Here is a 19,224-nt window from a genome sequence, read left to right as displayed (position 1 = left end):
CGCCGCAAGGTGGAGGATTAGCCTAGTGAGCCGCGGCGCCAGCCTGTTTCCTGCACTTTTATCATTCCTTCAGTCCGCTGGGCAGGCTGTAAGAAACTGGTGTCGTGCTGGCGTCCTCTCTGATGCGGAGATGCATTTGAGAAGCGATGATTTGGCCCTTTCAGTGTACCAGGTCTTGTCCCGAACATTTGCAGTTACCACGAGGCATCCTCTCTGCCTGGTAGGATGAGTGGGTGGGGGTCAGACCTGAGGAAAGTGGCCACTGAGGGTGGGGGATTTGCTGCACGCAACGTCGCCCATCTGTGAGAGCAGCACTGCCTGACCCAATGGCCTGCACACATCAGGTGCTGATGGAGGCCACCTGGGAAAGATGCGGAGCGAGGACTTGTGGCTGGAGCAGAAGAGTCCAGGGGCTGCGCAGTGACACCTGTCACCTGCTGATGTGGCTCCCTCTCACAGGTGGGGGGTCAGGACTCCTGCTTTCTACCCCCCTTCCCCCCTCCACTGGGTGGAGGAGGGCTGTGGAGAACTGAACCAGCCCTGAAATTAGAATGAGTGGGCGGCCAGCCACCGTGTTGCCAGGTGACACCCACACTCAACAAAACAGGGACCCCTGCTGGGTAGCACAGGCCTGTTGAAAATCCTAGAGCCTACGGGAATGCAGTCTCCCAACCTCCGTCCCTGCGGAGAAGGCTCTGAGAGCAGGGGACCAGCTCAGTACAGGGGCCCTTGGGCTGAAGGGGACTTGGAGAGACTGTGGCATTAGCCATCCACAGGTGTTCACCAATTGTCTCACAGGTGCCAGGTCCTTTGAGGATCCCCAGACACCAAAACCAAAATCATTGTCCTAACCTAAGGCATCCGTGGGCTGTTTGGGAGCCAGGCTCACCAGGGTGTTGGCGTTAGGATAGGAGGGTGCACAGGCTGCTCCGGATCGGGAGCCTGAGCCTCCAGGAGGCTGAGCGCGAAGTCACCGGGTGAACAGGGAGGGTGACAGGAGGAGGAGCAGGTGCATGACCCAGAAACAGATCTGAGCAGCGGCAGTCCACGTGGAGTGGCTGTCGTGGCGAGGGTGAGCAGGACAGCACGGAGACGCGAGGCGTTGGTCTGTTCCTGAGGGAGCTGGGAGACAGAGAAGGATCCCCTTCTCGGGGATACTTGATCCATGTGCACTTTGGAAGGCAGGAGGTGAGGGGAGCAGGAAGAGGCGACCGCAGGAATCCCTGTAAGAAACGAAGGGGTCTGGACTGATGTGGAGGTGGGGCCCGGAGGGAGCATGCGTGGCTCCTGCTAATGCCGCCTGGGAGGCTGCAGATAATGTCCCAAGGACCTGGGCCCCTGCCACCCACGTGGGAGACCTGGATGGGGTTCCTGACGCATGGCCCCCAGCTGTAGTGGCCTTCTGGGGAGTGAACCAGCGAATAGAATATCTCCCTCGCTCTTCGTTTCAAACAAATAACAGTAGATGCGGTGTGTGTGTGTGTGTGTGTGTGTGTGTGTGTGTGAGAAATTCTACCTGGGCATTCCCACCTGGGGCCCGCAAACTCTTCCTCTCCTACAGGTTGGGTCTCAGAAGGCGTTTGAATTTCCCCAGTAGCTGTCAGTCAGTTGCAGCCATTTGTGAGAGACGGAGAGGCAGGGAAGGAAAGGCAGGCAGATGGACACAGGCCCTGTGCCCGCCTCCAGTTTCAGCTTCGTGCCCGCCTTCCCTTGTTTCCCATCGCTGCCCTGCCACGCTGGCCTCGGGCCTGAGAGGCACTTCCACGTCACCCTCCCCACCTCTCTCCGCCCTGGTCCCCTTTGTGTGCTGTTTTCTCCCAGGCTCGGGCGCTGACCCGGTCACCTCCTGCTCTCCGAGGCCTCTGGGACCAGCCAGGCTTGCCAGGATCCCCGCTGGGCCCTCCTGTGCTCCTGTGGCACACACTCCAGCCGTCTGTCCATCCTGACACCGTGTGGTACACGGGTGAAGCCGCCCTGACCTCCGGGCCACGTGGGGGCACAGAGCGCCCTCGTCCTGGCGCTGACGGCAGAGGAGCGCAGTCTCCCTCCTCCAGGCCTCGAGCAGATGGCAGATCCCCGCCCTAGCTCTCCATGGCCCTCGTGGACACACATGAGGTGGCCACCTGCACCCAGGGCCTCTTCCTTGCTTCCCTGGACTGAACCATCGCCTTCTGCCCCTCGGTCTGGAAGCGCTTGGTTGCACACTGCATTGTGGGTCAGTGTTTGCTTGTCTCTGCTCTCAAACATGCCTTCCAGGAGGCGGGATTGGTTGCAAGAGGAGGGGCCCACAAGGGCTGCTCAGTAACGTATTTGTTGCATAAGTGAACCTTGGGAGAGCAAGAACTGTGAATTTTCCATCTCTGCGGGAACAGCTTCTTAAAGGTGAAACTCCAGATAGGCCACACCGCGTCGTACCAGGCTCATTGCCAAACCGTCCGGTCGTGGCACACACTTGCTCTGCGGAAAACCGTGTGTGGAGAGTCTCCCCAAAGCACATCCTGCGTTCTCACAGTATTGTTTTAATACTGAGTCACAGCCTGGGGGAAAAAGCTAAAACCAGCCTGCCTTCTTCCGCTCTGCTCTGCCGGAACAGTACCGCCATGGCCTGAGTGACGGCTAAGAGAGGTGGACTCCGGGGCGCGTTGAATGCTGCTTCCGCGGGAAGAGAGCAGTGTTTCGTTTCCACGTGGCCGAAGATGGAAGGGCAGAGAGGCAAGAGGGGGCCTGAACTTGACCTCTCACGGAGACGATGATTCTGCTAATGAAGGCAGAGTCCTCGTGGTTTAATCACCTCGTCAGGCTGCCGCCTCCTCCTGCTATTACCAGGCAGTTAAGTGACCTCCAAACCACAGCGGAAGCCGGGGTCTGAGAGCGGGCGTGTTGACCGTCCTGTCCCTCCTGTTCCTCCTGTCCCGGATTTCCCTCCTCCCGCGGGAGCAGAGCACTCGGGTACCCGCCCGTCTCTGGGGGGGCGGGCCAGAGACCAGGTTTTACACTCTCAACAGTCTTCCCCCATCCTGGGCCGTTCGGGCTGGCTGAGGCCGCGTTCCGGGTCTGCAGGGGATAGAAAGGAGCTGATGGACGCGCGCGGTTTGTTTGGCCTTGTGGCTGATCTGTATTTTACAGCCGAGCGTTCATTTCTCTTGGCTTTGACCTCTTTTCCAGGGAGGTTCCTCTGAAGGATGCGAAGGAATATGCTGAGTCCATAGGTGCCATCGTGGTTGAAACAAGTGCCAAGAACGCTATCAACATCGAAGAGCTCTTCCAAGGAATCAGTAAGTGCCCGAAATGGTGCTTTGTGGCTAGCTCGCATTCTTCTGCCCCCGGGGTAAAAACTGTAGAGCACCGAAATAGAGCTTTCCCTCCGTGTGTTTATCTGATGCCTTGGATAGAAAACCTGCAACTGTGCACCTGTCCATGTCTCTGTTAGGCCTCTCCGTTTACATTTCTGCAGTCTGCGCAGTTTGTTGATTCTGTGTTTTGTGGATCAAAATGAAGCCATTCCCCGCAAAAATGAAAGTTGTATTAATTGAGAGTTACACAGTCTATAGCATTTTATGTTAGCATCCTGAAGGGAGGCGAGACACAACAGACAATGATAAAGTATAGATACCCCAGATCATCCATTTGACTGAACGACTGTCAGCACATAAAGGGAACCTTTTAGCAATTTATGTTGCCTGTTGATCATCAACAAAAATCATGTCTCCATCCCACGTGACCTGAAATTGAGTGCTGGGTGGAGGGTTGACTTGTAAAGCTGCCCTCATTCCTGATGGTGATGGGAGCAGAGAGCGTGCGCTCTGTCCCCGGCTGGGCCCTGTGTCCCTGTCTGTGTGCTGCTTCCCCACAAATGGCTTCATCCAAGAGCTGTCTCCCAGCGGATGGCCTCCCTGACACATCTGTCTGCGGCCGGGCCCAGATTTCACCCCCGTGGCTTCTCTGCTGGGGGGGGGGGGGGGGGGCTGTCCGCTCACAGCTTTCTGGGGACCCTGTGCTGTGTCTGAGCTGCCCTCAGGGAGGCGGGGAGGAGTTCAGGGCTTTGGTGAGGTGCTGGCGCTGGAAGCCCCAGGCACCCTTCTTGGGAGAGCAGAGCCCCTGAGCAGTTGGCCCGGTTCTCAGATGTCTCAGTCCCGGGACAGGCCCAGAAGGGAAGCGGCTGGTTTGATCCCTCCTCTGCCTGAGGTCACTGTTGGCTGGGCTCCCCCAGGCAGGGGGTGGCCAGAGCTTCCCAGAACAGATTTGGTTTCCGTGTAACTGGTTTGGGTCTGTTACTCTAGACTCTGAGAACCCACAGCAGGGAGACTGCCGTTTGTTTGTGTTGGCTTGTGGGGGAGTTCACTGGAGGTAGGGACTCTGCATCCACCACGTGGGAACGTGCAGAAGAAACGTGCGGAGGGAGGCGGCTGGCCCTTCCTCTCATTCCTCGGGGTCCGCATTGCCTCCCCTTCTCTGCACCTGCTGGCAGGTGCTTTCCCGCTCTGACTTCACTCTCAGCACACTCGTGGCCTTCAGGCTCATGGACCCGCATGGCTGCACTGTGCAGTGCTAGGGCTCCGAGTTCTCCTTGGAAGAGCTCTGGCCCGCTGATGATGCCAGTGGCCTGTAGGTGCTCCCTGTCCTTGTGTCACTCTGGGGGGCATCTCAGAGCGTGTGACTTAATCACAGAAGGCCATTCCTTTATGGGAGGCATTTGGCTTTTTTGGTCCAGGCATTAAGAATATTTTTTTAAAAGATGTATTCATTTATTTGGAAGTCAGTTATAGAGAAAGAGGGAGATACACACACACACACACACAGAGAGAGAGGTACCTTCCACTTGCTGGTTCACTCCCCAGATGGCCATAATGGCCAGGGCTGGACCAGGCAGAAGCCAGGAATCAGTAGCTTCTTCTGGGTCTCCCATGTGTGTGTAGGGGCCCAAGGACTTGGCCATCCTCCACAGCTTTCCCAGGTGCATTAGCAGGGAGCTGGATTGGAAGTGGAACAGCCAGGACATGAACCAGTGCCCAGATAGCAGTAATAACCTTTTGTGCCACAGCAGTGGGCTTCAAACATTTTTGTTTTTAGAGTGGTTTCAGTTAGTGAATCTAGCAAGCTCCTGTCAACTGTGACATTAACACTTTTTTTTTTTTTTACAGATCCTTATATTTAAATGTTTTAAAAGTTTATTTAAGAGAGAGAGAGAGAGAGAGAGCGCCAGCCAGACATAGCTCCCATCCGCTGGTTCATTCCCCTAATGTCGGCAACAGCCGAGGCTAGACCAGGCTAAGGCCGGCAGTCAGGCACTCCATGCGAGGCTCCCCCGTGAGTGACAGGGATCCAGTCACTCTGGCCCTCCCTGCTGCCTCCCAGACATCCGGCTATTTAGGTCTCTCCCCAACCGACCCTGGGTGGCAGGCAATGTGGGCAGCGAAGGAGGTACCAGTGCTTATATACAAGGGGTCTTCAAAAAAGTCCATGGGAAAGACAGATGATTAAAGAACTGTGTGTAGCTTCCCCAAATTTGGGGGCCAAAATAAGCTTAACTTTTAATTCCATTTTTCCACAGAAATTCTAAAGTCCCCTCATATAATACCTTATATGACTTTACCCTGAGATTTCTGCACAAGAGAGGACTGTCTGAGGTTTATGAAAATCATTATTAAAATAAAAATCCAAAGATTTTTAAAGAGAACAAGCCTAGGCAGCAACCATCAGTAACATGAGAGATCATTTCTTGGGACGGTTCGAGCAGCATAAACCCCTTCTGGTGCAGGAGGTCTTTATGGGGCACAGGGATAGAGATTTTGAAGAAACGATTCCTTAGGTCCTGGTGGTCTGCTTTATTTAGGAAAAAAAAGAAAAACCAAGACTTTTGCTTAAAGCATGGGATAATTATTATTTCAAAGTCATTAATTCCTAAGTAAGCCGTGGGCAGCCCTGTATCACCTCCTCTTTGGTGTCAGATTAAATGATTGTTCCTGTTTTGTTATACATGAATTTAATTGCGATTAAACATGTTTAATTGCTTAGCGATACACAGTCTGCAAAATCTCGCTCTCCTCTCTGTCTGTACCTCCATCTCCACATGTAAGCTCCGATGCCTCCCTCTCCCTTCTTTGCACCTTCAGGTGAGTTTCTTCAGCTTGGGGTTTTGTTGCCTAACTACAGGTCAGTTGGAAACACCGTTGCATGAACACCTAAAGGGATTGGCAATCTTCTCATGGCATGTCCCTCCCTCCCTGTTCCTACTTATATTACATGTGCTTAAAATAGCACCAGCTACTGCTGACCACACCTCTGCTCCCCAACTCCGGGTTGCAGAGACAAATGTGCCTGGGAGAAAACATGCAAGGGGAAAAAAAAAATCAACAAGGAGAAGTGAGACTGAAGGCCTTTTAAAAAAGTGTGCTTCAACAAAATTAATTCAAGTGGACTTGGAGCTAAAGACAGATGTTTCTCTTGGACACTCCCAGGGTGTTCATGAACGAGACAGCTGTGGTTCTCAGTGTGAGCTAGTACATTTTCTGATTGGAAATTGCTTAGCAGAATATTGTGTCTTTGTGAAGACGGAAGCCCGCTGTCAGTGATTCGGGTGCTGCTCTACTCGGGGTGGCCTCTGCGCACCTGTGTTTATATGAGGTGTCCTCCTCTCACTGCGGTTCCTCCAGCCGCCCTTCTCCAAGTGACACTTCTGGGCCCTTCTTTATCTCACTGCATGTCACTAATTTTCTTCCAGGATCTGTTCATTTTTCATTCTCGGGTTCTTTTACTTTCAAGAGATTTATGTTTTTGTTTTTGTTTTAATTTGAGACTCAGAGAGAAAGAGACAGAGTCATCTTCTGCTGGTTTATGCCCGCAGTGGCTGGGGCTTGGCTGGGACGGAAGCTGGGAGCCTGGAACTCAATCCAGGTCTCCTGTGTGGGTGGCAGGGACCCAATGGCTTGAGGCATCACTGTGTCATCAGCAGGAAGCTGGAATTAGGAGTAGAACCAGGAATCGAACCCAGGCACTACATATGGGATGCAGGCATGTTAACCTCTAGGCCAAATGCCTGCCCAGGGTTCGCACACTTTTAATTTAGACATTAATTTAAACTAGGCATTAAAGATAAGAAAAAAATTATTGGCCAAGAAAATAATTGTACTTTTGAATTTGTAAACTGGTGTTTGAAAACACAAAGGAAAATCTCCTGCTGTTTACATACTACAGTGGTAAAAAATCCAAAACAGAAGTCTTGATGGCCCTGCCTATGAACTGCTCTCTCTGCTCTTCTCTCTCTTTGAAGATTTATTGATTTATTTGAAAGGCAGAATTAAAGAGAGAGAAAGAGAGAAATCTTCCATCCACTGGTTCCCTCCCCTAAATGGCCGCAACATCCTGGGCTGGGCCAGCAGGAGCCAGGAGCGTCACCTGGTCTCCCTCATGGGTGCAGGGGCCCAAGCACTTGGGCCATCTTCCATTGCTTGCCTAGGCGCGTGAGCAGGGAGCTGGGTTGGAACCATAGCAACAGGAACTTGAACTAGTGCCCCTATGGGATGCAGGCTTAACCCGCTGCCCCCCAGTGCCAGCTCCTGCTCTGCTCTTTCCTGAGTCCTTGCCTGAAAGACGGGGCCCCAGAGCCTTGATTTCTGCGTTGGCTCATTAGCAGCTTTGCCTTTATCTCTTCCTCGGTACAGTCGCTGTCTGCGGTCCCATTCTGCACACTCTTCGCTTCCTCCTTGCAAGCCTTCCTCCCTTCAAGGTCTAGCTCACAACTGCCTCCTCCTGAAGTCTCCAACACTCCGCTCCAACACTCACTGATGGCTTCTGCCTTCAGTTTGAGGCTACCCGTGGTTTAGTCCCTCATTCTGACACACAAACATCTTCTGTCTTCATGTTGGCTTCTCCCAGGGTTTCAGGTTATACAAAGGCACTTCAAAAAGTGTGTGGAAAAATTTTGGTGCAGAATTTTTTGGAAATGTATGTATATTGGGGGAGTCTACAAACAGTTCTGTTATGAAAATCTGCATGGTTTCAGACTCCCGTGCCTTGGAATAAGCACAAATCCATTTTCCCAAGATCTCTTCGAAGAACCTTGTATATCTGTCCTAGAGACTCAGATTCTCTGGAGCAGCAGTTTTAGGCTTTCATTTTCCCTGTAAATCTTACTGCTGAATTCAGGGTTCTGAGTTTGATCTCCTTCCTTACCTCATCTGCTCCAGGAGATAATCTCTTAGAGGGTTAGTGGATCAAGTGAAAATAGTTCCTCTTCCGGGGCTGGCATTGTGGTGCAGTGAGTCAAACCACCACCTGCAACACCAGCATCCGAGTGCTGCTTCCAGTCCCAGCTGCTCCATTTCCGATCCAGCTCCCTACTAATGTGCCTGGGAAAGCAGAAGATGGCCTAAGTCCTTGCTTGGGCCTCTGCACCCACGTGGGAGACCTGGAAGAAGAAACACTTGGCTCCTAGCTACGACCTGGCCTAGCCCTGGCTGTTGCAGCCATTTGGGAAGTGAACCAGTCAATGGAAGATCTCTCTCTCTCTCTCTCTCTCTCTCTCTCTCTCTCTCTCTCTCTCCCCTTCTGTAACTCTGCCTTTCAAATAAATAAATAAAATCTTTAAAGAAATAATAATTTTCCATAGGGCCTTAAGGTTAAGTGATATCAGCCAACTGGCAAACCTAGTGTTTTTGTCTTTTTATGGGTTAGATGCTATGCCAGAGGCCATGGGCAACACACAAATGAACCTTTGAGTGGGAGACCCAGGCATAGACACACAGCCCCACGAGTGTGTGATCACACCTTGTGATGAATGCTGTGAAGCGCAGGTACACAGGCCATGTGGGAGACTGGCCGGTGGGGAGTTGGGATTGCGTGGGGAAGGTCTCTCCAAGGAATGCTTCTGAGCTGGACCTGCAGCTAAAGAGAAGGCCAGTCGGGTGGAATTCAAGAAGAGCTGCCAGTCTGAGTAGATGTAGGGAGCCAAGCCCCTGGGGCAGGAAATGGTGTGGTGAGGGTGAGAGGGTGAGGCCTTGGGAAGAGCAGTAGGAGACAGCGGCTGGAGACTGAGCCCTGATTCTCCCAGGGCCTCGTGATGGGCAGAGCGGGCTGATGTTCCGGATTCTGTTGGAAGCCCCATAGGTACGTCCTGCAGGGCTGTGGCATGACCAGTTTCCAGTAACAGAAAGATCCCACCTTAGAAGGAAGAAAGTCTGGCCAAGCAGATGCTGTCGTGGTCAGCGTGGAGTGGTGGCTGGGATGGGGGGTGCATTCCAGAAATGGCTGAGGAGAAGAACCAGGAACACTGTGGACGGGGTCAGAGATGGGGACCGCGGGAGGGGGCGGGACCAGGAATCCCCTGTGGGGTTCTCTTTCCTGGCACGAGGGAGGTTGGCCTGGGAGTACATTTTCTGTCCTGGATTTGGTCGTGGGCCTCGCAGACAGGATTCTGGACTGTCAAGATCCCAAGTTTTGGTTGGTGGGTTTTAATTATTCAGTTCAAATACTTCCCCTCTTCCCATCTCCCTGAGCGTAGAGGAGGAGCTGCAGGCGCAGGAGGAAAATGTGTCGAGGTGGGATCCAGGCAGGCTGCTTTTGCCTACAGAGGAGGTAGAAGCGAGGCCTCCTCCTGAAAGCTGTCGTGGGGACATGGGAAGCCCACCCCGGCTTTCTTGTTGTTAGTTTGAGAGCAAAGTGAAAAATATTTGTTTTTCTAAAGAGAGCACAATTAAAGGCATAAGCATATTGGTTTGGAAAACTTAGGAGAGGGTGTTCATGTGACTTGTGGGTAGTAATGGGGTCTTGCTCTGTAACCATTTGTTGCATGGTGTTGGCTGGTTTAAGTCCACTGGAGTTTAAATTCCTTGGTACTCACCTTTGGTTTAGAGCAGGTTAAAAAAATTTTCAAAGCGAAAGCAAAACTATGAGAGTCCAGCAAGCTTTCAGGTAAACGTGAGGTTAGCAGTTTAGGGACAAGGTTAGGACAAAGTGTTCACTTTCTTACCACCAAAAAAGTTAATTTCGTGAATGTCATCCTAGGACATGTCTGTGCCATAACGTCCTTTCAGAATCTAGACATACTGGACAGCACGAGCCCTAACCACGTGTGTCTTCTGTGCCAGCGATTCTAAAGGAGACATTGATCCGTGTGCAAAGCGTGGTACCAGCAACGTTCAGCACGCCGGCGCTCTCATCGTGTGCCGTTGTTGTAACCGCTGAAATAGAAACCCATTGATAGCGCGCGCCCCTGGTCCATTACATATAGCCATAGTGAGGCTTGTCACCTACTCACGGGCTCGGAGCTGAAGAGTGAGAGGCCGGGACTGGAAGGCAGACAGTGCGGCTCTGGGACACAGGCTGTCAGCTTTTAGTCTGGATTATATCCCCGTGCATGTGGGAGTCTATGGGAGCATTATTCATGTCAGTGGAAAACAGGAAGTGATTGAACTGTCCAAAAGTTGGGAAATAGTTTTTCAAAACCATGGTGCACCAGTATAAACAAGTAGTTACAGAGCAGTTTATTTTGTAAGATATATTTTGTCTTTTATCTGAAAGGCAGAGAGAGACAGAATGAGAAATCTTCCAACTGCTAGTTCGCTCACCAAATGCCTACAACAGCTGGTACTGGGCCAGGCCAAAACCAGGAGACCAGAACTCTGTTCAGACCCTCCATATGGGTGCAGGGGCCCAAGCACCTGGGCCATCCTCTGACATCTTCCTGGGTGCTTAGCAGGGAGCTGGATCTGAAGTGGAGCAGCGCACACAGGCTAGTGAACTAGCGCACACAGGCTGACATTTGTACTTTATAGCTTGTTTGAATTGCTCCACATCCTGTGATTCATTGAGAGGCCTTTTAGGCCTCTCTTAAGTGGTAACTTCCCCCTCTCTTTTCTTTCTTTCTTTCTTTTTTTCTCCTTCATACAGTTTGTTTAATCAAGAACGAGGTCAGTTTTTCTGCAGAATCTCCACACAGTAGGGACTTTGCTGACTTCCTGTTTTTGCTGAGTGGTGTTCTGTCCCATGTGTGCACCACATTTTCGTTCACCCATTCACCTAACACGTGAATGGTTGGTTTGCTGTTTTCGGCAAGGCTGTGCCAGTCTTTGGGTAAATACTCAGGAGTTGGGCGGCCAGCTTATCTGCTGGGTGGATGTGTGACTTTCTAAGAGACTGCCAGAATCTTTCTCAAAGGGCTTCGCCGTTTTCCGTTCCCACCACCAGTGGCTCCGCGTCCTTGCCCACATGGGACGTGTTTAGTCTGTAAGATGTCAGCCGTTGTGATGGGAGTAGGGTGGCCCCTCACCGTGGCCCCTCACTGTGGCCCCTCACCGTGGCCTTTGTGGCCTCTCACGTGACCTCTCACTGGCTCTCCGGTGTGTTTTCCTAATGAGCATGCCTGTGGAGTGACTTCCAAGTGCTTATTTGCGACCTGACGTGGTGAAATCCCTGTTCACAAGCCCCGCCTGCTTTCTGTTGGGCTGTTTCCCTTCCTGTTGTCAAGCTCCGAGCTCCAGAGATTATTTATGTGCTTTGGGCACACAGTCTTTATCAGATCCCCATTCTTCACATAGTTTCTCCCACCCTGTGGCTCCTCTGGTTTTTTGTTTTTTTCCTTTGTTTACTTAACAGTGCCTTTTGAAGAGCAGAAGTTTTAAATTGTTGATGAAGAGGAGCTTGGCACATTTTTGCTTTGGGGCTTGTTCCTCTTTTTTTTTTTTCCTCTGCTGATTTTTAAGTGTTAAAATAAAAAATGAAAGGGACGCATCCATACGATGGAAGATTGTTTAGGGATCGAAAGAATTGTGCTTTCCAGCCAGCGGCTGTTGAAGTGGGAAAACCTTCAATGCAGGTCCCTCAGTGAGAGAGGTCCATGTGTGTGACATGCTGAAAACCCAGCAGACGGTGAAGGGCCCCGGGTTGCCAGGCGGCAGGGAGCGGGGACGGGGACACGTAGGTGAACCCATGGGATTTTTAGGCTGTGAAGCTTCTCTGGATGATGCTACGATGCTGCATGTGTGGGGTCATTTATTAGGCCATGGTTATAGAGTCTACATCATAAAGAGGGAACTTTCATGGGAACTGTGGATTTTGTAGTGTTGTGTCAGCTCAACATGTTAAAAAAGAGAAACTGGGGGAACTGGTGTTTCTGTGCAATGGGTTAAGCCACTGCCTGTGACCCTGGCATCCCATATCAAAGTACCAGTTCGAGTCCCAGCTTCTCCACTTCTGATCGAGCTCCCTGCTGATCTGGGAAAGCCTCAGAACATGGCCCAAGCGCTTGGGCCTCTATCACTCAGGTAGGACCAGGTTGGAGCTTCTGGCTCCTGGCTTCAGCCTGGCCCAGCTTTGGTGGTTGCCACCATTTGAGGAGTGAACCAGCAGATGGAAGATCTCTTTCTCATTCCCTGTGTCATTTTTACCCCTCCTTTCAAATAACTAAATCTTTAAAAATAGAAATTGGAGATGAGGTGTATGAGCTATATGGGAACTTTGCATTTTTCACTCAGTTTTTTCTGTAAACTCAAAACTGCTCAAAATAAACAAATAATAAAATTGTGTCCATAAAGGGGGGGGGGGGCAGAAAGACACCTCTGTATGGCAAGGGAACTTAATTTTTTTAAAAAGATTTGTAAATGTTTTTATTTATTTGAAAAGGCAAAAAGAGAGAGAGAAAGAGAAGTCTTCCACCCTCTGGTTCACTCCTCAGAAGGCCACAATGCCCAGGCTGGGCCAGGCTGAAGCCGGGAGCCAGGAGCTTCCTCCAGATCTCCCACGTGAGTGGCAGGGGCCCAAGCACTTGGGCCATCCTCTGCCGCTTTCCCAGGCATCCTAGCAGGGAGCTGAGTCAGAAGTGGAGCAGCCAGGACTCAAACCAGTGCCCGTAGGGGATGCCTGGGTTGCATGCAGCTATGCCACCGCACTGGCCCTGAAACTTGATGATTTTAAAGAGACTTACATTCCTGCTGTTGAAGACAGTGGCATCTGGAACAGCAGCTGGTGGTGACCAGGCCTTGCTCTCCTGCTAGAGGTGGCATCGCTGTTCCTGTAGCTTCCTGGGCTTTCAACATCGGGGGCTTTTTGGTCCCTCTCTTGACCTCGCTGCTTCCAGGGAGGTCACGTGCTACCACATGTTCCCCTGCAGTTCCTCTTTCCCTGTGGCTGCCCAGTCGCCCCACTGCACACATACCAAGGCTCTCCTGTCCCTGCCCCCGGCTTCCTGCCCGACCCCACCCCTCCTTGTATGTGCCATTCCCACGGAGACCGGTCGTCCACTCTACGTCCACGCCACGCATCCAGATGCTCGGGGTCTTCTCGTCATCCTCACGCTGTCTTTCTTCATGGCAGCCAGGGGGTGAGGGTGGTTACAGTGTCACGTGTGCCCCTGCCGTCCCCACTGCTGTGTCCCAGCTCAGAACGGAGGGTCTCAGAGGGCCTCATCCAGAGCAAGCCCTGCCGAGTCCCAGCCAACGAACGGATGGTTCACCCACCCAGATGACTCAGAAAATCAGCATGAACAAATGCAAGTTAGGCAGCAGCTGCCAACGCCGCAAACACCACACCGGAGACGGAGCCAAGTGGATGCTGGAACTGGGATGAAAGGGGGAGAGGCACACAGAGCGAGAGACCGTCGGGGAGGCCTCGGAGCGTGTGCAGAAGCGGCTGCTCCAGCGCTCAGGGAGAGCCACCGGCTGCAGCCAGACCCCTGGTTCCTGCAGCCCAGCCCAGAGCCACGGAGATGAAACCTAGGTGCTTGGAATGCGTTTGCACACACTGCATTCCTGAGGACGCGTTGATAAACCTGCTCTTTGTCCAGACTGTCCACTTTCAGGAAAACCGAACTTCACCAAAAAAAATAAATAAATAAAAATAAAAAAAGTCTCTCTTAACCTCTCTCAAAGAGAGCCATACACAAGCCAAACCCTGTTAAATAAACACCGTGGCCTGGAATGCGCGTTCAGGGACAAGCTGCCGCAGAGGCTGTGTGCCCGGAGGGTGTGTTGTGGCGGTGGACACCCCGAGGATGCCGAGGGCCTTTCTGGATTTGCTCTGCGTGTTTTTTCCCCCACCCGGTGCCTGTGGAAACAGCACAGATTCAACCGTGCTCCAGCATGGTCACCTTGGTGCGCGGTGCTTGGCCATCTTCCATCCCCTTCTTTTGTCTCAGGATGGTAGCCTTTCTCCGGGTTCTGAGTTCCCAGGATCACAGCCTTCATAGCTCGTGTTCCGTTTCCACAGAGCTGTTTGCTGGCTTCTGTGCGTCCGGGCGTTGCCTGCTCGTTAGGGCTTGGCTCTCCTCTGGCAGTGGAAGCACTTGCTTTCCTCCCACTCCGTCTGAAGTTGGAACGTGTGTGACCGACTGGCGCGGGGCCGCCACCTGCAGCACTGGCATTGCACGTCAGAGCAGCGCTGCAAGTCCTGGCTGCTCCACTCCTGATCCCGCTCCCTGCTAACGTGCCTGGGGAGGCAGAGGAAGATGGCTGCCGCTCAGGCTCCTGGCTCCAGCCTGGCCCAGCCCCTGCTGTTGCGGCTGTTTGGGGAATGAACCAGCCGATAAAAGCCCCCCCACCCCCGGTCTCTCTGTTTCTGTAACGATACCTTTCAAATGAATAAAATAAAAAAAACCATAGATGAAGGCACTTCAAAAAGTTCATGGAAAATGGAATCAAAAGGCCAGTTCATTTTGGTGCAGAAACTTTTGAAATCGCTGCGTACTATGGAGTCGTCAAAAAGTTTATGGAAAATGCATATTATGATGAAAACTGCATATGGCTTATGGATCTCAAAATTTTTGCACAAAACTAGCGTTTTCATACCACTTTTTCACGAACTCTTCCAAGTACCCTCACGGGTATAGTGCAGGAGCAGTCAAATTGCCTCCCTGTATGCGTTTCATGGATGCAGAAAGGAAGGTTCTGAGATTTTAAATAACTCTCGCAAGTCCACGTCATCAGAGCAGTGACTCTCACAAACCAAAGTCTGAGGAAATGGAAACCATTCTGTGTCTAGGAAGTATTTTATCCCAATAAACAAGAGCAAATTTTCTGAAGATTAAAGAACCTGGTCCTTCGAAGAAGCCAGGTTCAACGACCGATTGGTAATGGGGTAGGCGTTTGGCACAGTGGTTACGAGGCTGCTTGGGATGCCTGCATCCCGCATCAGAGTCCCTGGGTTCCAGTCCCGTCTCCATTCCCAATTCCAGCTTCCTACCTACGTGCATCTTAGTGGTTGGGTCCCTGCCACCACGTGGGAGACCTGGATGGAGTTGCTGCCCCTCCCCACCCCCGGCCCCAGGCTTTTGCTGCCTCAAAAGTGAAGCAGCAGATGGGCGGTCTCTCCACCTTGCAAATAAATTAAGGGTGAAAAACCCCATCGGCAACCATTTGAAACATGCAAGCACAGACTTTCTCTGGGACGTGAGCAGGTCTTACTCAACTTGGCATCCCAGCGTTGCTGCTCATTGTCTTCTTGGCAAGAATTGAAAGGCGAGGAAGAGGGGAGCAGAGAGAGGAAGAGCAAGCGTGGGTGGCGCCCTGGCCTCCTGGGCTGGCTTCGAGGCCTTTGGTTTCCAGGCTTCCACTGCTCTTCTGTCGCTGTAAAGAAAGCCTTGTGTAGCAACATCACATGGGGTGCTTTGCGAGGCGGCGGCTGCTGCTTTGCTGTTGTTGAGTTAATTTGAGAACAGCACAAAGTCAGTGTGAGGATCGGGTGAGCAGCCCTGATCTGAAAATCTTGAGCTTCCAAAAACAATTTGTAACTTACACATACTAATTGTACACATGAATGGGATCTGGCGTGGCATTTCAGTACATGTGTACAGTGTGGAACAATCCGATGAGCAAGGGAGTTGCCACCTCATTTCTTCGTGCTGTGTTTGACCACAGTCACCCTGCTGAGCTCCAGAGCACTGGAAGCCATTCACCCCTGTTGCGGTTCACCATCCTCTCTGCACCTCTCCATCCCTCTCGGCTCTCTCAGCCTCAGCCTCAGTAACCACTCCCCCGGTCTCCTCTTCTGTAACTCGCGCTGTCCACTTGTAGGGTAGACAGTCTTTGGAACCCGTTCCCCTCCCATGTGTACTTACTCACCAGTTACTTAGCAAACCAGTATACTAATTAACTGGTTAAGGAAGCCACCAAGAACTGGTACAATTCAGTGGGAAGGACACAGACACTGGGGTCCATCCGAAAATCCAGCTGTTGGTTATAAACAGAGAACTACCTCAACTGCTTATTGCATTGTTCTGTTTTTATGGACTTAGAAAAAAATGTTTATTTTCATCTATTTGAAAAATAGAATGGCAGATGGCCAGCGCCGTGGCTCACTAGGCTAATCCTCCACCTGCGGCGCTGGCACCCCGGGTTCTAGTCCCGATCAGGGCGCTGGATTCTGTCCTGGTTGCCCCTCTTCCAGGCCAGCTCTCTGCTGTGGCCCAGGAGTGCAGTGGAGGATGGCCCAAGTGCTTGGGTCCTGCACCCGCATGGGAGACCAGGAGGAAGCACCTGGCTCCTGGCTTCAGGCCAGCGCGGTGCGCCAGCTGCAGCGGCCATTGGAGGGTGAACCAACGGCAAAGGAAGACCTTTCTCTCTGTCTCTCTCTCACTGTCTAATTCTGCCTGTCAAAAAAAAAGAAAGAGAAAGAAAAAGAAAAAGAAAAGAAAGAAAGAAAGAAAAATAGAATGGCAGAGAGACAGATCTTCCAGCTATTGATTCACTCCCCAAGTGCCCACAACAGCCAGGGCTGGGTTAGCCCAAAACCAGGAGCCCCAAAACTTCATCCTGGCCTCCCACTTAGGTGACAGGGGCACAAGCACTTTGATCATCACCTGCTGCCTCCCAGGATGTGTTACAGGAAGCTGGGTGGGAAGTGGAGGTGCCAAGCCTTGAGCCAGCACTCTGACATGGGACGCAGGTGTCCCAAGCAGCGGCTTCACCCACTGTGCCACTATTGATGTGACCTTCCGCAGATAGCCTGGGGTCTCTGAGTCATGGTGGAACCATGATAAAGGCCATCGCGTCACAGGGTGAGGTGATGATAGAATCTGTGAAAGTCCTTGAGTTGTCGAAGGTCATTTCCAGGTTCCTTTGCCTTTTATTAAAAAATAAATAAATAAACAAACAAACACACACACACACACACACAAAAAAACCACTTTATTGTGATAAAAACCACATACCAGAGCCTTCGCCCATTTCAAGTGGTTTTTGTATATTCACAGGTATGGGGGCCTTCAGAAAGTTCATGGGAGAGGTGTATTGTGAGAAAGCTGTGCATCGATTTCAAACATTTTGCACCACAGTAAACTTCAAATTCCCCTTTCCACAGACTTTTGACATACCTTCGTCTGTGCAGTCAACAGTCAGTTTTGCAATATTTTCTAGCACCTCAAAAATCTACTTCCTCATCTGCCTCCCTTGGCTTTTAGATTTTTACTTTGTGCTTATGTATAGTGGCTCTCGGGTGGTGTTTTAAAAATTGAATCATGTAAAACTCAGATTACTTGTGGGTGACTTTGAAATACTGCTCGCTATAAAGGAAAGCATCCGTGGGGCTTTCAAGCTCGGGAAGCACCAGGTGCTGGGGCAGGATGCAGGTGGGTGGTGAGCGAAGTGCCAGGAGGGTTACAGCTCCCTGCCCATTCCTGTGTTGAGAATTATTAGGGTTACTGTTGAGGTGCCGTGGAGCCGGTCACTAAAGCAGAATGGCTCTGGGGGAGGGCTGGGGAGGAAGGAGTAGTTCATGCCCACCCCCCAGCTCCCTCCACCCATCCCCACCCCTACCCCCCGCCACCCCAAGGCAGGTCTTCCCAATCCTAAAAAATTCTGTTGTTCAGAAACTGCACATGGGCCAAACACTGTGGTACAGCGGGTTCAGCTGCCCCGTGGTACACCGGCATCTCGTTATCTCTGTGCAGATTTGAGTCTTGGGTACTCTGCTTCTAATCCAGCTCCCTGCTAATGCACCTGGAGCAGCAGATGATGACCTAGGTACTTTGTCCCCTGCCACCCATGTGGGAGACCCGGATGAGTTCCTGGCGCCTGGCTTCAGCCTGGTCCAGGCCCAGCTATTGGGGGCATCTGAGGAGTGAATCAGCAGATGGAGAGAGTCTCTCTCCCTGTCTCTGTCTCTATTTCTCCATCTCTCTCTGTCACTCTGCCTTTTAAATAAATAAGTAAATAATTTTTTAAAAAAGAAACTGCTTATACTTTTTTTAGCATTCTAAATATGAACTTGACCATTCAGAAGAGCTAGGAGGTGAAGAAAGAAAAGGAGAGAGGAGGACAGGAGAAAAGAACGTTTCTGAGTTCCTCTACTGTCTGTTTATTGTTATTTATTTGAATGGCAGAGAGACAGAAAGCGATCACCTATTCCCTGGTTCACTCCCCAAATGCCAGCCAACAGTCAGGGCTGAGCCAGGCGAAGCCAGGAACCAGAATTCAATTCAGGTCTCCGTTGTGGGTGTCAGGGACCCAATTACTTGAGCCCTCATTGCTGTCTCACAGAGTGTGTGCATTAACAGGAAGCCGAACTCAAGAGCAGAGCCGAGGTTCCTACCCAGGCACCATGATTTGGAATGTGGACCTCCCCAGTGGGGTCTTAACTGTAGCACCACACGGCCACTCCGCCCTGCTTTCCGTGTGGCCGAGCACTAGGTGGGCGTGTTGAAGCAGAGGGAGCTCTGAGCGCGATGTTTGTCAACTGGGGAAAAATGCACTCAATCGAGGCCTCCTTTTTGTTCCAGGCCGCCAGATCCCACCCTTGGACCCCCATGAGAATGGAACCAGCGGGGCCATCAAGCTCGGGAAGCACACTGCGCAGCCCGGCCGCAGGTGCTGCTGAGCCGGGGCACCCAGGAGAGGAGGAAGCTGGAGCCTGCATCCCATGCACTGCCGAGGCCCCACCCTTAGTCCTGGAGAGGAGCGAGCAATGGCCTTGCACCCTGGAAGACCTGTGGGAAGCTGGGGGCAAGAACTGGCCCTTAAACAGGATTGTAGACAATTCTGGAGAAACCCACCACACCGCCACGTGAAACGCACAGGGAAGGGATTATACTTACTAGATGATACGTGTAGTTGCAGTTTCTGTTAGACACCCTTGAACGGTCTTGGCTTTTCACCCAAGTCTTACTGCCTTAATGGGGAGGAGGGACTCTCAGGGGTCCTTCTCCTCTGACTTCCTGGGTTCCCCGTCAAGTTTCAGTGACTTCTTCCGTGCCATTACCTTTCCCGAAAGATAAATTGCAATTTGGAAGGCTGGTTTTCA

The 19,224-nt window shown here is 51.7% G+C and overlaps 1 protein-coding gene across 1 annotated transcript in view; it reads left to right on the top strand.

The window, feature by feature from the left end:
- RAB31 (RAB31, member RAS oncogene family) overlaps positions 1 to 19,224 on the top strand; it is a 128,798-nt gene extending 109,574 nt beyond the window's left edge. Inside the window, exons 6-7 of the mRNA XM_062201356.1 lie at positions 3,166 to 3,275; positions 18,704 to 19,224. Of these exons, the coding sequence (XP_062057340.1) occupies positions 3,166 to 3,275; positions 18,704 to 18,801 (208 nt within the window). The 3' untranslated portion in view covers positions 18,802 to 19,224. The remainder of the gene's footprint in view (positions 1 to 3,165; positions 3,276 to 18,703) is intronic.

This window comes from Lepus europaeus, chromosome 9 (genome assembly GCF_033115175.1).
Source record: "Lepus europaeus isolate LE1 chromosome 9, mLepTim1.pri, whole genome shotgun sequence".
In the NCBI taxonomy this organism is placed as follows: Eukaryota; Metazoa; Chordata; class Mammalia; order Lagomorpha; family Leporidae; genus Lepus; species Lepus europaeus.
The sequence above is the reverse complement of the archived record's forward strand: the minus strand, read 5'-3'. Positions and strand labels throughout refer to the sequence as shown.